This window comes from Gracilinanus agilis, chromosome 4 (genome assembly GCF_016433145.1).
Source record: "Gracilinanus agilis isolate LMUSP501 chromosome 4, AgileGrace, whole genome shotgun sequence".
NCBI classification, from domain to species: Eukaryota; Metazoa; Chordata; class Mammalia; order Didelphimorphia; family Didelphidae; genus Gracilinanus; species Gracilinanus agilis.
The window spans coordinates 108,679,905-108,699,747 of record NC_058133.1 but is presented as its reverse complement, the minus strand read 5'-3'; the positions used below and the strand labels follow the sequence as shown (position 1 = coordinate 108,699,747).

General features: G+C 44.9%; 1 protein-coding gene across 1 annotated transcript in view; it reads right to left on the bottom strand.

Annotated features, from left to right (window-relative positions):
* The window catches only part of NFASC (neurofascin), a 248,354-nt gene that overhangs the window by 25,273 nt on the left and 203,238 nt on the right, over positions 1 to 19,843 (bottom strand). The window contains exons 24-28 of the mRNA XM_044674931.1: positions 18,747 to 18,951; positions 17,901 to 18,023; positions 16,308 to 16,481; positions 13,698 to 13,712; positions 5,550 to 5,795 (exon numbers count right to left, since the gene is read on the bottom strand). Coding sequence (XP_044530866.1) covers positions 5,550 to 5,795; positions 13,698 to 13,712; positions 16,308 to 16,481; positions 17,901 to 18,023; positions 18,747 to 18,951 — 763 coding nt within the window. The remainder of the gene's footprint in view (positions 1 to 5,549; positions 5,796 to 13,697; positions 13,713 to 16,307; positions 16,482 to 17,900; positions 18,024 to 18,746; positions 18,952 to 19,843) is intronic.

Below are 19,843 nucleotides of genomic sequence, written 5' to 3'. Positions count from 1 at the left end.
GGTGTCTGGGTACTGCTCTGGAAAAGCCTTCTAGGATCTCCAAACAGGTCCCACTTTCCTCTCAGAAGAAGGGAGAAAAGGTCCCCTCACCTGGGTTGGGCATAGAAAGTGGCATTCTTTGTCCTTCAGACTACTAAAGTTCTTTATTATGGTCAGAGTGGCTGCTTAAGTGGCAAATGGAAGTCATGATCTGTGATGGGGTGGGAAGTAGTGACAAGATGAATGGCATCTTCTTAAGCTGAGAAGTGGGTATGTGTGTGTATGGAGTGAGAGGGGACATTAAGGGAAATGGAAGGGTTTTCTGGGGTACAATTTGGCCATATGAAAAGTTGCCAAAGTAATCACATCCTTTGACCAATCATTCCATTACCGGGGACACCCCCTGACAGTGTGATTGAAAGCAGCGGCAGAGGCAGCAAAAACAAAAAAATCTGTTCCAAGAATTTCATCGTAGGCAATTGCAAACAATGAGGCACAACCTAAATGTACACCAATGGAGAAATGGTTAAATGAATCGCAGTACATTAATGTAATGAAATATCTCAATGCCATTGAGATGGACGAGTAGGAGGAATACAAGGAAATCTGGAATGGCCTTTACAAAATAAGGCAAAGTGGGGCGGGGTGGGGGATAGGCAGATCTAGAAGGATGGAGGATGCACTAATTACAGTAAGATGAAGAGAAGTGAAAGACATTAGACAAAGAATCCTGATGGGGATTTGGGGTGAGGGGCCAGTAAAGTGTCATCATGATAATTAAAGGCTGAAAAGTAATTCATTTAAATGAAAACAGTAAGTTTAGTCATTTGTACAGACTTATGTTTGTAATGAGACACTTAAAACTATTTTTAAGGAAAAAAAAAGAGGAACACTGGGAGAAAGTCTAAACCAGAGAGGCTTGAGAGAGGGCTGTTTTACTTCAAAGACATCTTGGGGGAGTTTCAGGCTGCATCATACCTGCTTAGAAGTTCAAGGCAACAGTCATGAACTTTGGTCCTCTCATCCTTATCATTCAAAGGTTGGCTAATGGTCTGGGACTTTGGCACTTTGAAAGAATTTAAAGCTATTAGCAATTCCTCAGGAAGGGTGGATAAGAGGAGGCTCTCTCTCCCAGCAGATCACCCTGAGACTGGCCCAGAACAGCTCCCCTTCCCTGGATTCCTTTCTACTGCACTGGATTCTCCCCACCATAGCATCTTAGGGTAGGGGTAGGGGTGGATGGGTATGCTCTCTTTGCAGTGGGCAAGGCATCAATTACCCAGCTCCTAATAGCTGGGAGCTCCACTATCAAAGCCATTGCATTGAGGACATTACTAATCTTCAAACACAGTCATTTTTCAGGAGACCCGGCAGACTGATTATCCCATTTCCCAGCAAAGATTTAATAGTAGAATGCTAGCATGAAGCCTCATATTTCAAAGACTTTATGAGCGTGGCTCCTGTATATTTTATTAGCATGCAAGGGGGTACTGTCACCTACTCACTTTTCAAAAATAAATGAACCGAGTGCACTAAGTATGATCTAACTCAGCTTGCAGAGTTCAGACATTACAGCAGGCTTCCTGGTCTTTACTAAAGTAATGGCCTTCTACTGACGCCTAGAAGATGGCATTTGCCCAAGGTGAGGAGTAGTTCATGCTGGGCAAGTCATTGGAAATTTGGTTTCATGGGTAGAAATGCCTAGGACCCTCTGATGGGGCTGTGGGGCTGGTGTATGTGTCACACTTAAAAAAAACAAACAAAAAAAAACCTCTTACCTTCTCTGTCTTAGAATCAATCCTATGTATTGGTTCTAAGGCAGAAGAGCAGTAAGGACTAGGCCAGGGGTGGGCAATGTATGGCTCTCGAGCCACATCTGGCTCTTTTGAGGGCCAGATATGGCTCTTTCTGCAGGAGCCATAAAGTCAATTTTTTTTCAGGCGCTGTCACAGGAGCGCACACTGTGAGCACTGTATGGCTCTCACAAAATTACATTTTAAAAAATGTGGCGTTTATGGCTCTCACGGCCAAAAAAGGTTGCTGACCCCTGGGCTAGGCAATAGGGGTTATGTAACTTGCCCAGGTGACACAGATTGGAAATGTCCCAGGCCAGATTTGAACCCAGGATCTCCCAAATCAATCCACTGAGCCACCAAGCTGCCCCCCTCCACACTTCTCTTCAAGGCTTTTGACCTGAATTGGTAGCCTTAGGCAAAGTCAACTCTACATGGGTCATAGTAAGAGTTCCTTCCCATTTGTGAACTTGGGCTTTTTTTTCTCCCCAGCATCTTGTGATCTGGTGACCGCTGGAGTGGGATGCTTTCTCTGGTTTGTGTAAGGATGTACATTTGACTAAACGCCTCCAGGCAAAGTTGGAGGGGAGTTAGAACAGGATTTAGAGAAAGGAAACTAAAATTAAACCACAATCTGAGTATTTGGAGGATGGGAGGCGGGATTCTCCAATTCTGGAAAGATGAAGGTAAGAACAAAATTTACAGATCAGAGAGACTGATGACGATAGGATGAACTCAGACCAGTTCACCAAATCCAGACTACCAGAAGCAGAGGGGCCCACTTGAAGTCTGGCAGGAAGTTTAGGACAAATGGAAGGAACAAGTCTATGGAACTCGTTATTCTTCCAAGGAGTGTTCAGAATGAAAGTCTAAACAGCTTCTCAATAGGCTGAGATGAATTGGAAAATGAACAAACCAGACTAGGGTAGGAAGAGAGATCAGACTAGCTGGAAGACATCTCGAATGTGAGGGGCCAGGCGGAGCTGAGGATAGCCACACTTTTCTACAACCGGCAGAGCCTGCACCAGGATGGTCCATAGTCTGAGCCCATTATGGCGGGACTGCTGTTCTGATGTCAAAAAGCAAAGGCATTCTTTCTCATCACTCTCTGTGCACCTTTTCTAGGGCACAAAGTAATTGAATAACATCAGGCTCTACCTCAGTAACGGAACGCTTTTTGCTATCACTCAAAAAGCACACTAACCACCAATTAGCAGATGGCAGCTCCTAATGTTTTTTTTAAAAACCCTTACTTTCTGTCTAGAATCAATATTAATGGATATTCTAAGGCAGAAGAGCAGTAAGGGCTAGGCAATGGGGGTTAAATGAGTTGCCCAGGGTCACCCAGCTTGGAAGTGTCTGAGGCCACATTTGAACCCAGGACCTCCTGCTCTTTATCCTCAGAGCCACCTAGCTGGCTTCCCCAAATGATCCCAACAGGGCTTTCTCCAGTCAATTTCTTTTCTAAAGGCCAACATTACCTCAACACTCAAGTGCCACACTCCTGTAGAGACAGTTTTTCCAAGGTCAAAGAAATGGTTAGTGCTATAAGCTGACTTTGAGTTAATATTTTTACCTGTTCTCTAAGAGTCTAAAGCATTTTACCTACTTATCCCCGCCCCACCAGAACCCTCCCCACTTATAAGGCAGTGTGCTATAGTGACTAGAGTCCTGGACTTGTAGTCAAGAAGATCTTGCGGGGTTCGAAGCCCACCTCTGATACTTCTGAGCTCTCGGTCCCTGGGTGAGATGATGAACTTCTATGGGCCTCTCCATGCCCTCAGCACTTAGCACAGGGCTTGTTGACTGATGGAGTCCCACATACCCACAAGAGGCATGCTGGCTGCCCTCAGTCAACCAAAATGGGGGTGGGGGCAGGGCAGGGAGACCCCAAAAGGTGAAGGCGCCTTTGCCCCAGGTCTCACAACTGGTGAAGACTACAGCTGGGACTAGAACTGGCAAATCTGCTTCCCTTTTCCTTGGCTGCCCCCCGCCCTCACTCCCCCACTAGCCTTACTGTCTGTCTCATGCTGACTTTCCAGCTGGTACATTGGCTCCATGAGCGAGAGACCCTTCCTTCTATGGCAATAAAAGGCTGTTTGATGCTCAGTTAGAAGTAGTGCTAAATCCCCCAAGGGCTTTCCTCAGCCTGGAAAAACAAAGCTTCCCGTCCGGACTCCTTTATGCCTTATCCCAGCAGGCGGGGTCTTAGATTGATTTTTACGAGCAGCCACTCAAATGTCCATAATTTTACTTCCACACATTACCGGGTATGGGGAATATCAGTGGAAATGGTAGCTTAGCACCTTTGGTCATTACTAGACTCCTTGACAGTACTACCATTTCCTGGAGCTCACATGATTGACTTTTTTTCAAAAGGATGGGGAGGGGCAGGATGAGGACCATAGATGGGGACAGATCTGGGGTCCTGGGAGTGGGCTTGTTCCTTGGGGGGATCCCCTCCTCAATGCAGAGACACAGGAAGTGAGGGACGGCATCAGAGAGCTTTGCTGCCTGGCTGGCCTGCTGGTGAAGAGGACTTTGGTTCTCCCTAGCCTCATGCCTCCAGAGGATGCAAATCTCTCTGTTTCACCCTACCTAGTGCTCGATGCGAACTCTGTGGCTTGAGACAGTCTGGGCATGTCATCTGTACACTACAGGCATGATTGAAAAATGATGCCTCCCTACATGGGAAAATTTCACCAGCATGTTCTACTCTTTAGTGGGGGCTTTAAGCCTTCATCATAATACACATGATATCACAAAATAAATACTTATGGGCCATGGAGTGTGGCATTTTTTGAGTGTAAAAGTATACATGTTTATTTAAAAGTCCTACTTAAAAGAGACTAATAGGACTTAGAGCTAGAAGGAAACGTAGTCCAATCCTAGAAATAATCTGGTCCTTCATTTTATAGATGAAGCCCAGAAAGAGGAGTGATTTGTCTAAGGTTATATAGGTGGCAAAACTAAATTTGAACCCAGGACCTTGGACTCCAAATCCAGTGCTCTTTCTGCTACATCACACTGCCTCCCATTAAATCCCTTGCATGTTAGTCTCTAAGTGTCTGCCTTTCTTTTATTTTCTTAAAACTCTGACCCTTCTATCTTAGTTTCATTTCTAAGACAGAAGAGCAGCAAGAGCTGGGCAATCAGGGTAAAGTGACTTGTCCAAAGTCACATAGACACGAAGTGTCTGAGGCCAGATTTGAACCCAGGTCCTCCCAACTCAAACCTGGTGCTCTATCTACTATGCTACCTAGGTTGCCTTTCTCACCTCGCTGTAATTCCAGCTTTGGTCTGGAAGACTGGAATCTCTGGGTGAGCACTTGAGCTTGGAATATAGTCACCTGTCCAAGGTAGAAGGACTCTGCCCATCCCCATTTCATGGGATAGAGAAGCTAACGATGACAATGATGATGATAATAATGGTAGCTCAGACTTAATAGTGCTTTAAGGTTTTGCAAAAAGTCCGGGAAGGGCAAGGGATTCTGATTCAGGTTAGGCAGGAAGCCTAGGAACAAAATTCAGGTTCTAGGTCCTTGGCACCTTCTCAGGACCAGGAATTCTGAGGCTTCCTGGATACCAGGACATGAATCTAATCTTTGGATACACGATTCCTTGGACTAAAAACAAATAAGGGTATCCACAAATATTATTCCAGGTCCCAGCTCCTGTCCTGGGAAGATTATATATGTGTCTCTACTGAAGAGTAGAGAGAAGGGATGGGAAGGGAAGAGGCTAGAGGGGAGGAGGAAAGTGTGTGTTCAGCAGTACCAGTGTCCTGTATCTTAGTCACGGCGGTTGGAGGACTCTCCGTGGTAGTAGTGGCAGCGGTAGTGGTAGTAGAAGCAGTTGTAGCGACGGTGGTGGTGGTGGTGGTGGTGGCAGCAGTGGTGGTAGTAGTGGTAGGTGCAGCAGTGGGGATAGTTGTGGCAGCGGCGGTGGTAGCTACGGCAGTAACATCAGTACTGCTCGCGGCACTTGTCGCACTGACTGTAGTTGGAGGCAACATGGTGGGAGCTGAGAGGGAAACGTAAAATAGCCGGGTCTGGTTGGTTTGGTAGTCTCCAGCTTGGACACAATCCCACAACCCTACCCGCAGAGGCCTGAGGCCCCAGGGGAGAAGATGTGGCTTTAGGAGCTAAGATCCCCAAGTGAAACAAAGGGTATGTTGGATGAACCATGATGGCTGGGAATACAACCATGTGGAATGGTGAAAATGAAGCCCAAAGGTGTGTTTCATTTTCTTCTCGATGGTCTGCATTTCAAAGCACCCAGCATGCACCCAGTAAAGATGGAAGAAGGACACAGAGGATGCACAAAATCTCTTAGATCCAGGGAAATGTGAGAAATAACAGGGAAGAGCAGCCAGGAAGACACAAGACCAAACCCAAGCAGGAGCAACACCCCAACCCAAGCCCACTCAGCCAATCCCAGGGTGGGAGGAAGGTAGGGGGATCCTCAGTTGGGTGGCCCCTGGGGCACACAGACAGTCTGCCATTCCCAGGATAAAGTCTCCTGAATAACTTCACCCCCTCCTGTCCCCCAAATTACCCTCTGCCATGTCTCCTTTAGACAACAACCGTCTCAAAAATGGACAGCCTTGAGACTCTCTTCCACTCTCAGAAATGGGCCTAGTTCAGAATCCTCTGGCTTCTGATGGACCTGCCTGCTAATATAAACTATGTTAAGGTTTATGATTTCTAATCTCTCCCAGATATTTTCCCTGATCCAAGGCAATAATCCAAGATCAAGTTGCCCTTTTTGACTTCCATATTCCTCTGCTGACTCAGGTCAAGCTTGCAACCCACTAAAACTCCCAGATCTTTTTCAGAACAACTGATATTATTTATCTATACGCTGCCCCTCTCCCTTAGCCTTATACTTGGGGAGCCACTTTCTTTGGTACTGTATACCAAAAAGTATGAGATTTGTACCTACTGAATTTTGCTTTGTTAAATTCAGTCCAACATCCTGACTGTCATCCATTGGGTGATTCTGTGAGAGGACCCCTTCAAAGACAATGGAAACTGGCCAGGACCACTGTAGGAAACAGCTCCAGGGGCATTCTGAGGCACTCTAACCCCTATATAAAGACTTTGTTCCTGCTGTGAGTGGGTAGGAAGAGTCTGTGGCTGGAAACAATGGCGGTCAAAGACTACTTCCCCACAGCCACTCCCTTCTACCAGAAGGAATGGAATTCACTCAGGAATAATGTTATGTGCCTGGGTTTTATGTATGCTTCCCACAGCCCTGCCTATCCTACAAGGACTGGCAGCAGCACTAGGCTGTGGAGAAGGGTAAAGAGCCAACAGCTAAGGGCTTAATCATAATATTCATCTCGTTTGGTCTCTGGCCCACTATCTATCATTTATGCCAACAGGGGACCAGGAATGTTACCTTAAGAAAGCAGCAGAGACAGCTGGGTGACTCAGTGGATTAAGAGCCAGGCCTAGAGACAGGAGGTGCTGGGTTCAAATCTGACCTCAGACACTTCCTAGCTTTGTGGCCCTGGGCAAGTCACTTAACTCCCATTGTCTAGACCTTATCATTCTTCTTTTAGAACCAATATACAATATTGATTCAAAGATGGAGGGTAAGAGTTTTTTTTTTTTAAAAAAGAAACAAAGCAATAGAGGCTAGGTGGCTCTTCTACCTAGTGGCCCAAATAACTCCAAAGAATCACAAGATTGGAGCAGGTAGATTGTTTTACTCTACCCCAGACTCTTAGCAGGTCAGGAGACTCACACTGTCCATTAGAGAAGAGAATAGCAGGCAAACTTCTCATCTTCCCAGCTGGAGTGGTGGTAAAGGGGCATACAAAAGGAAAAGTCCTTTTGGGAAGAATTTAAGGGTCCTAAACCTTCTTTTCTTAGCCCTTCTCTAAACAAAGGCTTCTTTCATTTCCTCAGGCCACCAAACTACAAAAGTCACAAAGAGAAAACAGAGGAGGTTCTTAGGGGCTGGAAGGCATGGTCCCAATTTGGAAGATCAGAACTATTTATTGGGCCCTGAGGATATAGATCACAAAAGGCATACTGGGAGACCAGCCAGTAATTTTAGATTCCATAGATTCTTTCTGAGGTTCAAAGTGAAGGCATTATACTCCCTCCCTGTCCTGAATCAAACCTTAGTCAGTAGGAAAGCCTTAGGAAAAAATACACATATAAACACACAAACACAAATAAAACATTTGAACCCTACTCTCACTGTTTTAAGAACAGAATGACTGGTTTATCTTTTGCCAATGTCCTGGATTATAAAGTACTTTACACATGTCACATCAGAATAGCACTGGGAATGAACAATGTCAAAGATTCACACTACACCACCTTCCTTCGTCTTGGAAAAAAGATACAGTGCCTGGGAAACTCTGGGAAGCTGAATTAACTTGGTTCCAAGTTTGGTAACTCCTCATTCATTAATAATGGGTCTCAAATACCTCTGTGATCATTTCATCATGAGCTGGGAGGTCAGTGGGGTTCTTGAGTAATCTTTTTGATCAACATCTCCAAGTGAGACCATCTCTAAACCTTCTATTTTTTTTAATGATTTCTAGGATAAAAAGCTTTTATAATCATGTGTCCCCAGGTCAATGCCACAGAACAATGAAGTTAAGAGTTAGAAAGGACCAGAGAGATTATCTAGTTCAGCCAAAAATCTGAGAAAAGATATAATGACTGAGGAACTTTGGAAAGCAGAGGGTCAGTCCTTCCCCAAGTTTGGCAATTCCTTATAGGACACACTGCCACACAAACAGTAGGTATCAAATACATCTGTGAGGTATGGGGGGTAGGCGGGGTTCTTAAATCTAACCCAAACACAAGCAGAATCAAGGAATTTCAGAGATGGAAGGAACTTCAATGATCATCTAGACCAGTGGTGTCAAACTCAGATTCTTGCCTATCCATGTATTTACTGAGAAAACTACAAATCAACATTATCTATGTTGTACTGTGCTTTTCTTTATTTTGTTAAACATTTCCCAATGACACTTTGATTTGAGCCAACTTGCCCTGCAGGCTGTGAGTTTGACACCTTTGCTTGCCCTTACATCAGTGGTTCCCAACCTTTTTTGGCCTACCGCCCCCTTTCCAGAAAAAATATTACTTAGTGCCCCTGGAAATTAATTTTTAAAAAATTTTAATAGCAATTAATAGGAAAGATAAATGCACCTGTGGCCATCACTGCCTCCCCTGGATTGCTGCAGCACCCATCAGGGGGTGGTGGCGCCCACTTTGGGAATCACTGCCTTACATGAATGAAAACCTCATTAGACATAGCTGACCAGTGCCCCCACACCTCTGCTTCAAGGCTTCCAAGGAGAAGTCTACCACCTCTCCAGGCAGACCATTACACTCTAGATATTTCGAAGTAGTAGGGCTTTTTTCCTGATGCTTAGAAATGTTTATTTAAGACCAACTAACTGAACTAAATTGACCTCTTTCTAACTCCTACCCATTACTCTCCATTCTGCCCTTTGAAGCCAAGTCTAATTTTTTCTTTATATGACGGCCATCTTATTTCCCACTTCAGTCTTCTTTTATTTAGGTTAAACATACCTAGTTCCTTCTATTGATCCTCCTATGACATATTATCAAGGCCCTTCACCATCTGGGCACATCACAGCATCTCCATTTTCTTAAACCATGGCACCCAGGACCTAACACAATACTCCCAATGAGGTCTGATTGAGGACAAAGTACAATGGGGCTATCCTATCTCAATCTCTAGAAACCAGGCCCCTCTTAATGGAGGCCAAGATCATCTTACCATTTTTGGCTTCCATTTTCCACTGCTGACTCACATTAAACTTGCAGCCCACCAAAACTCCCAGATCTTTTTTCAGAAATTCTGCCCCACTATGCCCCATTCCTATAATTTTATATTTGTGAAGCTGATTAAAAAAAATTCTTACTTTCTGTCTTAGAATCAATACTGTGGGAGCAGCTGGGTAGCTCAGTGGATTGAGAGCCAGGCCTAGAGACGGGAGGTCCTGGGTTCAAATCTGGCCTCAGACACTTCCCAGCTGTATGTCCCTGGGTAAGTCACTTGACCCCCATTGCCCACCCTTACCACTCTTCCACCAAGGAGCCAATACACAGAAGTTAAGGGTTTAAAAAAAAAAAAGAATCAATATTGTGTATTGATTCCAAGGCAGAAGAACTGTAAGGGCTAGGCAATGGGGTTTAAGTTACTTGCCCAAGGTCACCTAGCCAGGAAGTATCTGAAGCCAATTTTGAACCCAGGACCTCCTGTTTCTAAAGCCTGGCTCTCAATTCACTGAGCCACCTAGCTTCCCCCCTGATTTTCTTTATATTTAAGTATAAGACTACATTCATCCTGCCAAATTTCAGCTTATTAGATTCAGTCCAATACTATATAAACTGTCTAGATTCTAGCTGATATCTATTGTATCATTCTGTGAGAAGACACTTCAAAACTCAGTGGAAACCTGGCCATAACCACTGTAGTTATTGGTTGATGGATCTGATTTTCCTAAGATGTTTATCAGACATCATCATTATCCTAATGGAGCCCAATTTGGGAAGGAAGCAATTTCCCCAAATCAAGGCTAGAGCAGGAATTCTTAACCTATCATCCATGAACTTATTTACTTAATTTTTAAAATAAGCATATCTAAATAAAATTGGCTTTCTTTATAATCTCATATATTTTATGTTATGTGTTTAAAAGCATTATTCTCAAAAGGGGAACATAGGCTTCATTGAACTGAAAGGGGGTCCATGAGAAAAAAATGTTGAAGAGCCTAAGGCCTGGAGATAACCAAAACAGGAAAGGGATAGGGGGTTCAAATACAGATTCACAAAGAATCTCAGAATGGAGAAGGGCTCAGAGTACATCCATTCCAATCTGTAACTAAACAACAATCTCCTTTATACCATCCTTGACAAGTGGTCATCCAGCCTCCTCTTGAAAATTGGTAGTAGTACCTGTCAGCTTGAACTTTGTCGGCTCTACCCTACAGGCAGCTAGGAGACACAGTGATTAGAGAGCTGAACCTGGCGTCAGGAAAACCTGAGTTCAAATCCAGCCTCAGACACTTCTAACCATGTAAACCAGGGCAAGTCACTTCACCTCTGTTTACCTAATTTTTTCACCCGTAAAATGGGAAAAATAATAGCACCTTACTTCTGATGATTGCTATAAGGATAAAATGAGATAATATTTGTAAATCACTTAGCAAAATGCCTGGCACATAGTATAGGCTCTTAAAAAATGTCTTCCTTCCTTCCTTCCTTCCTTCCTTCCTTAAAAAAAAACTTCCTTAGAGACAGCCTTCCTTCCTTCCTTCCTCCTTTTCTGTCTAATTGCCTCAACTCTTTATTTTCTCTCACCTTGCCAGCTAATCAGCTGCTAAGTTTTGTTGATTTCTCTTCTATCCATGTCCTCCATCCTCTCTCTCTACCCATGGTGGTCACCAATCTAGCTCAAGTTCTCATCACATCTCACTTGGATCACTGGAATAAGCATCCTGATTGGTTTCCTTGCTTTCAGTCTGTTCTCACCCATCCACACAGCTGCCAAATTAATGTTACTAAAATACAGGTCTGAACATGTCATTCCCCTGTTCAAAAAGTTCTAGTGATTCTCTATTCCCTCTAGGATTAAAAAACAACCTCCTCTCTTTGGCACTGAAAATCCTTTGAAAAGTCTGGTTCGAGCCTATTTTTCCAAGCTCTTTTACATGATTTTTACATCCTCATCACATGGATGATGTCTCCACCGAAATGGTCTTCTTTTGATTCCTTGTACAGAAGATATTTCTTGTCTTTGCATCTCCGCACAGTTTACTTTCCATACAGTGTTCCTTCCTAACCTCCCCTGCCTAGGATTTTCCAGCTTCCTGCAAAGCTCAGCTCCAGTATCTCCTCTTATATGAGACTTTTCCTGATCCCACAAGATGCTTCTGCTCTTCCAAATTACTTTGTATTTACTTCCCACATATTTTGTATTTACTTAATGTATACAATCTCTACCAATAAAGACTGCTTTATGTATGACTTTGTATTTTCAATGCCTAGCACAATGCTTGGCATATGGTAGGCTTGTAGACTGATCAAACTGAATGATACTGGGTGATTTGAGATGTGTCAATGATGAACTTCCCTCTGGCCTACAAATTCATAAAATATTAGGGCTGAAAGGGATCCCTAGAGGCTATCTAGTCCAACCCAGTTGTTTGACAGATGACAACATTGAGGCAGAATGGGCAGGTGACTTGTCCCAAATCATAAAGCTAGAAAGTAATTGCAGCTAAAACACAAGCACACATTCTGACATTAAGTTCAGTGCTCTTCCCATTATACCCTATTGCCTCTTTGGTTTTCTTCACTTCCCCTTCCCTGGGAGCTTCCTTGGGTTGGCCCTACTACCTATGCAGACACTGCAGGTTGTTTGGGAAATGGCACGGGGCACGGTAAATTGCTGTCAGGGAGGTATCCCAATCATGGCCTTCAACCCTGGTCTCTTTATTCCCAGTTGTCTCAGCCCAGGAACTTCCTGTCTATTTCTGTCTGTGCACAGAGATCCTGGTTGGTCTTGGGTGATTAGTGGGAGGGCAGGTCAGACAACCCCAGGTGGGATAATCTATACCTATATATCTGACAAAGAAAAAGGCTGGAATACAAACAGAAGATAAGCAGGGAGATGCAAAAGCAAAGAGAATCAACCCAAATGAGGTACAGAAAGGAAGAGGGAGGGGAAATAATCCAATGGTAAAAGATCTACCTTTTCTGAGTTAGGGTAAGCACAATTCCCTTAAGAAAGTTCTACTTCTGGCTCCCCCAATCTGTTCTTTCAGGGTTACCTCCTAAATATGTGCACCCTAAACTGGCCTCTGTCAAGCCCTTTTCCCAAGACCCCTATACTGCCAGATCTGGACCCATTTCCCTGATCCATTCTTATTCCCATTTCCTAGATAGTAAAACTGAGACTCAGATGCAAATCCAGGCCAAAGCAAGGAAGGGATTTCAGGAGACATTTACCCTATTTCTCTTGCTTGGGTCCAGCGTAAGATACATTAATGGTTTTCAAAACCCAGAGACGAAAATTTGTAGGGAGGGATTGGGATTTGGTCACCCTGACTATTGTTTTGACCAGACCCTCCCTTCAATTTCTGCTCCTTCCCATTCAAGAGTTGCCTTTCAGCTTCCAAGATTGGGGACTTCCCTCAACCTTTAGAGAAGTCTGGCTTCCTGGGGAGGCAGAGAGCAATTATCACTCAGGGGCCAGTAGGACTGGAGCTCCCACTAAGACAACAAGTCAAGCAGGGAAGGCCCTGTTCAAGACCACATTCACAGGAGTCTTAATGAGTCAGTTCCACAACTAGCCAGAACTGGGCACCCATGCAGCATGCACAGCCAGCATGCATATTACTCTTATCCCACTTTCCTCTTTCAGTGGCTGGAAACAAGACCAGGATAGAAAGGGCCTAGCGTGCACCAGCCCCTGATGCCATCTGTGACCAGAGCCTGGAGGGCAATTCTCCTCCACCCTCTGATACTTCCTCCTTAGAACAGACACTCGGCACTCAGCTAGGCTACCCCAATTCAGTGTCAATAACTGCCAAGGCATAAAACAGAGCAGCCAGTAGCCCTAAGATGAGCAAGTCTCAGATTTAGGGGAAGAGGTCCGCCTCCTTCAAAGCCATTTTTCCTTCTTTGTAGAATCTTTGGGACACCAATCCATGGCTTAAGTAGAAAGATTGCCTTGGGTGCCTTTGAACGCTTCCCTGGCCAATGCTCTTTCCTATGGGCTTTGGCTCCAGCCACTAAAAAGGTCAATTGTAATCCAAGCTTTGGTGCTAGATTCTCCCTGGCCTCCCCCACCCTGGTTCAGCCTGGGCTCCTCCTGTGCCACCCCATGCCATGCTGGTTACCTCCTTGGTTGGTACGATACCTGGGGTTGGAGTAGCTTCAGAAACAGCACCCAAGTTGGGGGAGGGAGAGAGAAGGGAAAGGGAAGGAAGAGAAAACAGAGGAACAGGTGAAATCACAGGACAAGCACACGGAGAAAGCTTGGGCTTAAACATGTAGTGGTGGGAGTGAGGGGGGCACTAGCCTGTGGAACCCTTCCCATCTGACCCATATGCCATGTCCACATCAACATCAGTTAACATTTGGCAAATCCTCCTAGATCCCTCCAATCAGTTTGGATGTTAGCACCAGCATTGACATGTTTGAACAGATTTCTTTCCACCTGGATTCTGGTGCCATTTCATGAATTATATAGTAATCTTTCTAGGAATGGAGTATTCTATTTCCTAAGAGGTGGGGTATTGGTCTATTCCAAATATTCTCCTAGTTCTGGCTTCTCTCTGATTCTTCTATCCCTTCCAGCTATGCACAGATCATTGAGGCCAGAAAGTTATGAAGATGGGTCAAGGAACTTATTCTACTCCTTGCTCCTATTACCTATAAAGGGTACTGACCTGGTCAAGGTGGTTTGATTATGATTTAGTGGGCTGGTAAAGTAGCCCATGATATTTGAGAGAGGGAGAGACTAAGCAGAATAGACTAGATTTTTTTTTGTTGGAAGAGAGAGGGTATAGCTAGTTTAGGCCACTTTGAGCTTATCCCTGGGCTGCTTGGCAGAATGGAGATGCTAATAGTGGCTCCCTGGAGCTCCACTGCTTGTCCTCTGTCACTGGATCTTTTCTCAAATCCATTAGACTGAGGACCCTAAGTTAAAACTTGGGATTCATGGCAAAAATCCAAGCCCAAAAGAAGGTCTTGCTTTGTCCTCTTGTCCCCTAGGGCTGCTAAACTTTTTCTTTGGTAGCCACTGGGTTTTGACAATGGGGCTTTATGTGCCTTTCAGCATCTGATCTAGGGGACAGGAGGAGGAGTGTTTCTCTTCTCCTGGGTCCTTCTCTGTTGTGGGCAATGAAGCCATGCAATCTCTACCTCCTCCCCAGGAAATGTATCTGACAGTGCTCAGGGGTGGAATGACCTAGGTGTCTTCTTCTTCTTTTTTTTTTTTTTTAAACCCTTAACTTCTGAGTATTGGCTCCTAGGTGGAGAGTGGTAAGGGTGGGCAATGGGGGTCAAGTGACTTGCCCAGGGTCACACAGCTGGGAAGTGTCTGAGGCCTGATTTGAACCTAGGACCTCCCGTCTCTAGGCCTGACTCTCAATCCACTGAGCTACCCAGCTGCCCTGACCTAGGTGTCTTCTGCTGATCACTCTCTCCAGTTTACAAGACCAGAGAGAGAATCCCATCATCAGCCTCCTTCCAATTCAGCAGTATCCTCTGTCTACCTCATCCCCTGCCACCACCCCAGAATTGGCAAAGATAAAGAGGGAGAAATGCCAGTCCTATCAAGCATCTGACACCAAGGCAGTAAGGGAGCCAAAGGGCTTTTCTGGGATGGGATGGTGGGTTCCAAAGAGTCTCTTAAGCTGGATTTGTGGGATGCCTGGTTAGGACCAGTGATACTGATCTGGAAGGCTGGAAGGGATCCTGGCCTTTAGAGGTACATAGGGATTCTCTTTCTCTATAGACTGGGTCTGTCAATTTGAGGATTCAAAAGCCCCACATCTCCCCTTTTCCTTCTCTGGATAAGCCCTTTTTACAAGGGAGAGTGGCAGCTCTGAGGCTGATGTCCTATGTGGAGAGTTGAGCTGACAACTGTGTTTGGTGAATTTTTCCTGAAGACACAGCTTAGGTCTTGGGGCCCCAGGTGGTATTCAGCCGAGCTCATCCTGTAGGGCAGCAAAGCCAATGCTAGCATCTTGAGCTATCAAATGATTTGGGGCTCTCAGGGAAGTTGACTTGGGGGATGCCCATTCCCCCAGCGCACTTCCTCATCATGTGTTCTTTGTCCGTTAGAATGTGAGCAGATGGGCACAGACTGTTTTTGCCTTTCTTTTTTATCCTTAGTGCTTAGCATAGTACCTGACACAGCTAGCATTTATAAAAGCTTTTGGACAATTTACTCCCATGCAGGTTGCAGCTATAAAAGGGGACCTGCAGCCTAGACTTCCAACTTGAGCCCATTATTGCTTCTGGCTCATTCAGTCCAAGGATTCTCATCCCAAGGTCAGAGTTGATTCTGGCCACCTCTAGTTCCAGGGTCTTCATGGATATTATAATACCATTGTTCTTATCTTCTTGGCCTTTCTGTAATACATTTACTTCCAAAGAAACTTCTTTTATCTAACTATCAATTTGTTTCATTCTCCTGATATCCCTATGCAAGAGAATAGTTCAGAGCCATTAAATGACTTGTGGCAGGACCAGAGTTGTTCCAGAATTCAGGTGGCCCAACTCGGGCCCACTGTGGCACTCTTTCTAATAGGTGGAGCAGATCTAAGTTCTCTAGCTAGGAAGAAACCTAGGATCTTGCCACCAAGCATTTAGCAGAGATGCTTCATGTAGGATGAAAGAGAGAGATGCTTTGGTGCATGTCCTTGGACAATTGATTAAATCAGGACCATTAATTCCTGGTTCAAGCTGCATTGTCCCCACCAGATGTGCATCCAACCTCAAGTTAGCTCACTGTACCTACCTTCATTGGGTGGAGCTGGTGACTCCTCGGTGACCACTTCTCCGGAACCCACCTGGGTCCTGGCACTGAGTGAGAAGCGGTATCGGGACACAGGATCTGCTCTCTGTATTGAGAACTTAGTCTGATTGGGAGAGAAGGTCTCAATCAAAGCCTTCCCTGTCTTGGTTCCATTAACTGGAGAGAAAAAATAAAGAAGAGTCTCACTCTGAGGGTCTGTTAACTCTGGAAAAGGAAGCTGTGAAATCTGCCATGTGGTCATGAAGACTAGAGGACTGAGAGGCAGTTGGGTTTGAAATCAGGGCCTCAAATGGAATGATTTCTTGAGTTCTTTTGCAGGACTATGTATTCACACAGTTCCTATTTTCACTGAACTCACTGAATGATGTCCCTAGCTCAGTGACAAATTAAGTAACTGTTCCTATTTAGACCACATCTGAAAGGCTTGGTCTAAAATCTTAAAGTCTCTATACATTGAAGTTTTGTAGACCATATGTTGAAGCTCTAAAGATATCTTATTCTTTTAACAACCACCACCACCACCACTACCGCCACCACCACCACCACCACCACCACCACTACCGCCACCACCACCACCACCACCACCACCACCACCACCACCACCACCACCACCACCACCACCATCTAGTGCAAAGCCACTGGGCTTGATTTCAATGATTACTGGCTGCTTCCTTAAAGGGCCCATTCAACAGACTTCAAAGGATTCAGGGGTCAGGCTTAAAAGTCTCATTTTGAACAGTACAAAAAAGTCCATTGTAGGACAACTGTAATGTTCAACAGCAAAGTAACAGACCCTTTAAGCTTCCTGGATCGTTGCTGCACCACCTATTTTTAGTTCTTAGAATCTCTGGAGATCTTTGGAAATAATGAACACTCCTCTGATACCTTGAGACCCCAGGGATAAGCCTCAGTGGGAAAGTGAGGTAACTGTTCTAGAGGTGGAGAGAGGCCAACCCCTGAATCTCCTCATTCCACATGTCCTCAGCACCTGGGTTCAGTTTGCTCTGCTATGATATACTTCTCTCCTCCCTCTCTTTTTTTAACTCTCTACTAGTTTATGTGTTTCTTTAAATTAAAAAAAAATTTTTTTTGTTACATGTAGAAATAAAATTTGACAATTGTTTTCTGACATTTTGCAATTCAGATTCTCTTCCTCCCTCCTTCCCCACCACTCGAGGCAATAGTCAATAGCACCTACAAGCAATATATATTTCTATATGTTTATATGTTTCTTTGAAAGCTCCTGAGTATCATCCACCTGGGTCCTTTTGCCTGGATCTAGGGTGTGCTCCTGCTTTTCCCATCCCATCAGCCTGGGAGTTTGCCCAAGTCAGGCACGATTTCTAAAATGGGAGTTCCTTATGGGCAGGTACTTTCTCCATCATACTTTGAGTTCTTTAAGGGCAGGAAGTGACTATCTTTCCTCTACTAGATCAAAGTATTTGCTAGAGTATCTTTCACAAAGGGGCTGCTTAGTACAATGGGTTCAGTCTGATTCCCTGGCTAAGAGGGGTTAGAATGGGGTTTGTCATTCCCAGATAAAGAAGAGGCATGGGGAGGATGAACCATACATACAGGCAAGGTATTTAAGATTGTATCCTGTCAGGATCCCATTGGGGTGTTCTGGGTGATCCCATTCCAGGTTGATTGTCTCCAGGTTGGGCTGCCGGACTCGGAAACGTCTGGGGGCACTGGGTACTTGGGGAAGGAGAAGAGAGCAGGGGAGAAGGGCAGGAAGATGAAGGGAAAGAGGAAAAACAAAACACAAGCATGAAGGTAACAGAACCTGCTCAACTACTTACTAGATCAATATAATATTGAACCAACAATGTAGGAGTGAAGAGTGAAAAACTAGAAGACCATGAGGTGGAGTCCACTGCCCTAGGCTTGGAAGGGGGTGTTCTGGGACTTCAGATCTTTGCAGCTGAGCTCAGAGATGCTGAAGAACCAGCAGCCAACTCACAATCAATTAAATGAGCACTGACTGAGTGTCCACCATGCCCTGAGTGCAATGCTAAGCTCTAACTCTCAGAAGAGGATTCTTTTGAGGTTGAACAGGAGAGTATGTTCTTATGACACTGACAAAGCTACTGCATCTTTTTTGAATTGGGGTCCCCCAGGGGCCAGGCTTCATGAGTTGTTTGTCTCCAGTCACGGGAGAGCCTGGGAACCAGTCAAGGATCTAGGTGGACCCCTTAGGAGTCAGTCCATAATATCAGATCTGGAATTGTCTCTTCCTGTCCCGAACAGCTGTCCTCTCTACCGCCTTTCTGCTGGAGGTCACCCAGACTATGAAGCCAGTCAGAGATTGTGGAGGTTCACAGGTTCCTCAAGATCACATGGAGGCAATACCAACTTGAGCAGGGTTGGTCAGGGTAGCAATCCTGACCTTGCCTGAGTGGTACTGCCATGAAGACCTACCTCCTTCTGGGGTGGTGAATTCCTTGACTTCACTGCGAGGCCCATCGCCTCTCCCATTGACCACAACCATCTCCAGTTTGTAGTTGCTGTAGGGAAACAGGCTTGACACTACACCCCGGGCTCGGTCGCTGGAGAAACTGGCAAATTGTCTCTTTTGAGACACCCACAGGCCCTTCAGCAAGCTGCTCTCCCTCCAGTAATAAGCCTTGGGGACAAAGGCAGACCAGTGAGGGGTCTGCCATCCCAGGCATCTGGTTAGTTGTTAGTGGTTGATGGTGACTGGCCTTTCTTTGGCTCATAATTTTCTCCAAATCTCAGACAAGCAGGAGACTCCAGCACAGCCTCAGAACCCCAACTCAAGATTGGTGGTGTAGCCTTGAAAAGGCTGAGGTGAGCACAAATTTATGGCAGAGGAGTGAAATAGCTTGTTGGTCTTATTCATTTTCTGATCCATGTCACCTCCCAGGAGTTGGTGGGTAGGCAGGATGGCTAAATGTTTGCCTGTGCTGGTCCACCCTGGGGACTTATTTACAAGGCTGTTAAGCTTTGTTCAGTGAGTCAGCTACAGGCATAAATAAGATCCAGGAGCCCAGGGCAGAATGAACACTGCTTTGTGCTTAAAGACCACATCAACCCTAATTAGATTAGTAGGTTTTAGATAAGAAATAAGTGAAGAATTTTAGATAACACTTTTAGACAATATTTTAGATACTTTTTAGATAATAATTTTTTGAAAATTTATATAACAGGAAAATTTTGGAAGATGACAGTCTAATTCCTTGACACCAGATAGTTTCTATCCAAACCTTTTGGTGATCTTTAAGAATAGGCTAGAGAGCCATCTATCTGGAAAATGTTAGATACTATTCTTTCTAGAGACGGGGGTTAGACAGGATGACCTCAGGAAGCAATTTCCCTTTATTGGGGGTATTGTGCATATATCAGGCATGAGGTTCAATTGAACGACCTCCTGAGGTTCCTTCCAACTCTAAGGTTCGGTACCTGCAGTATTATAAGAGGGGAAAGTGGAAATTCATAGATTTGTTACTCCTTGTCCACATTCCTTGCTCCCTCTCATCCCCTCCCTGCCAGTGTTA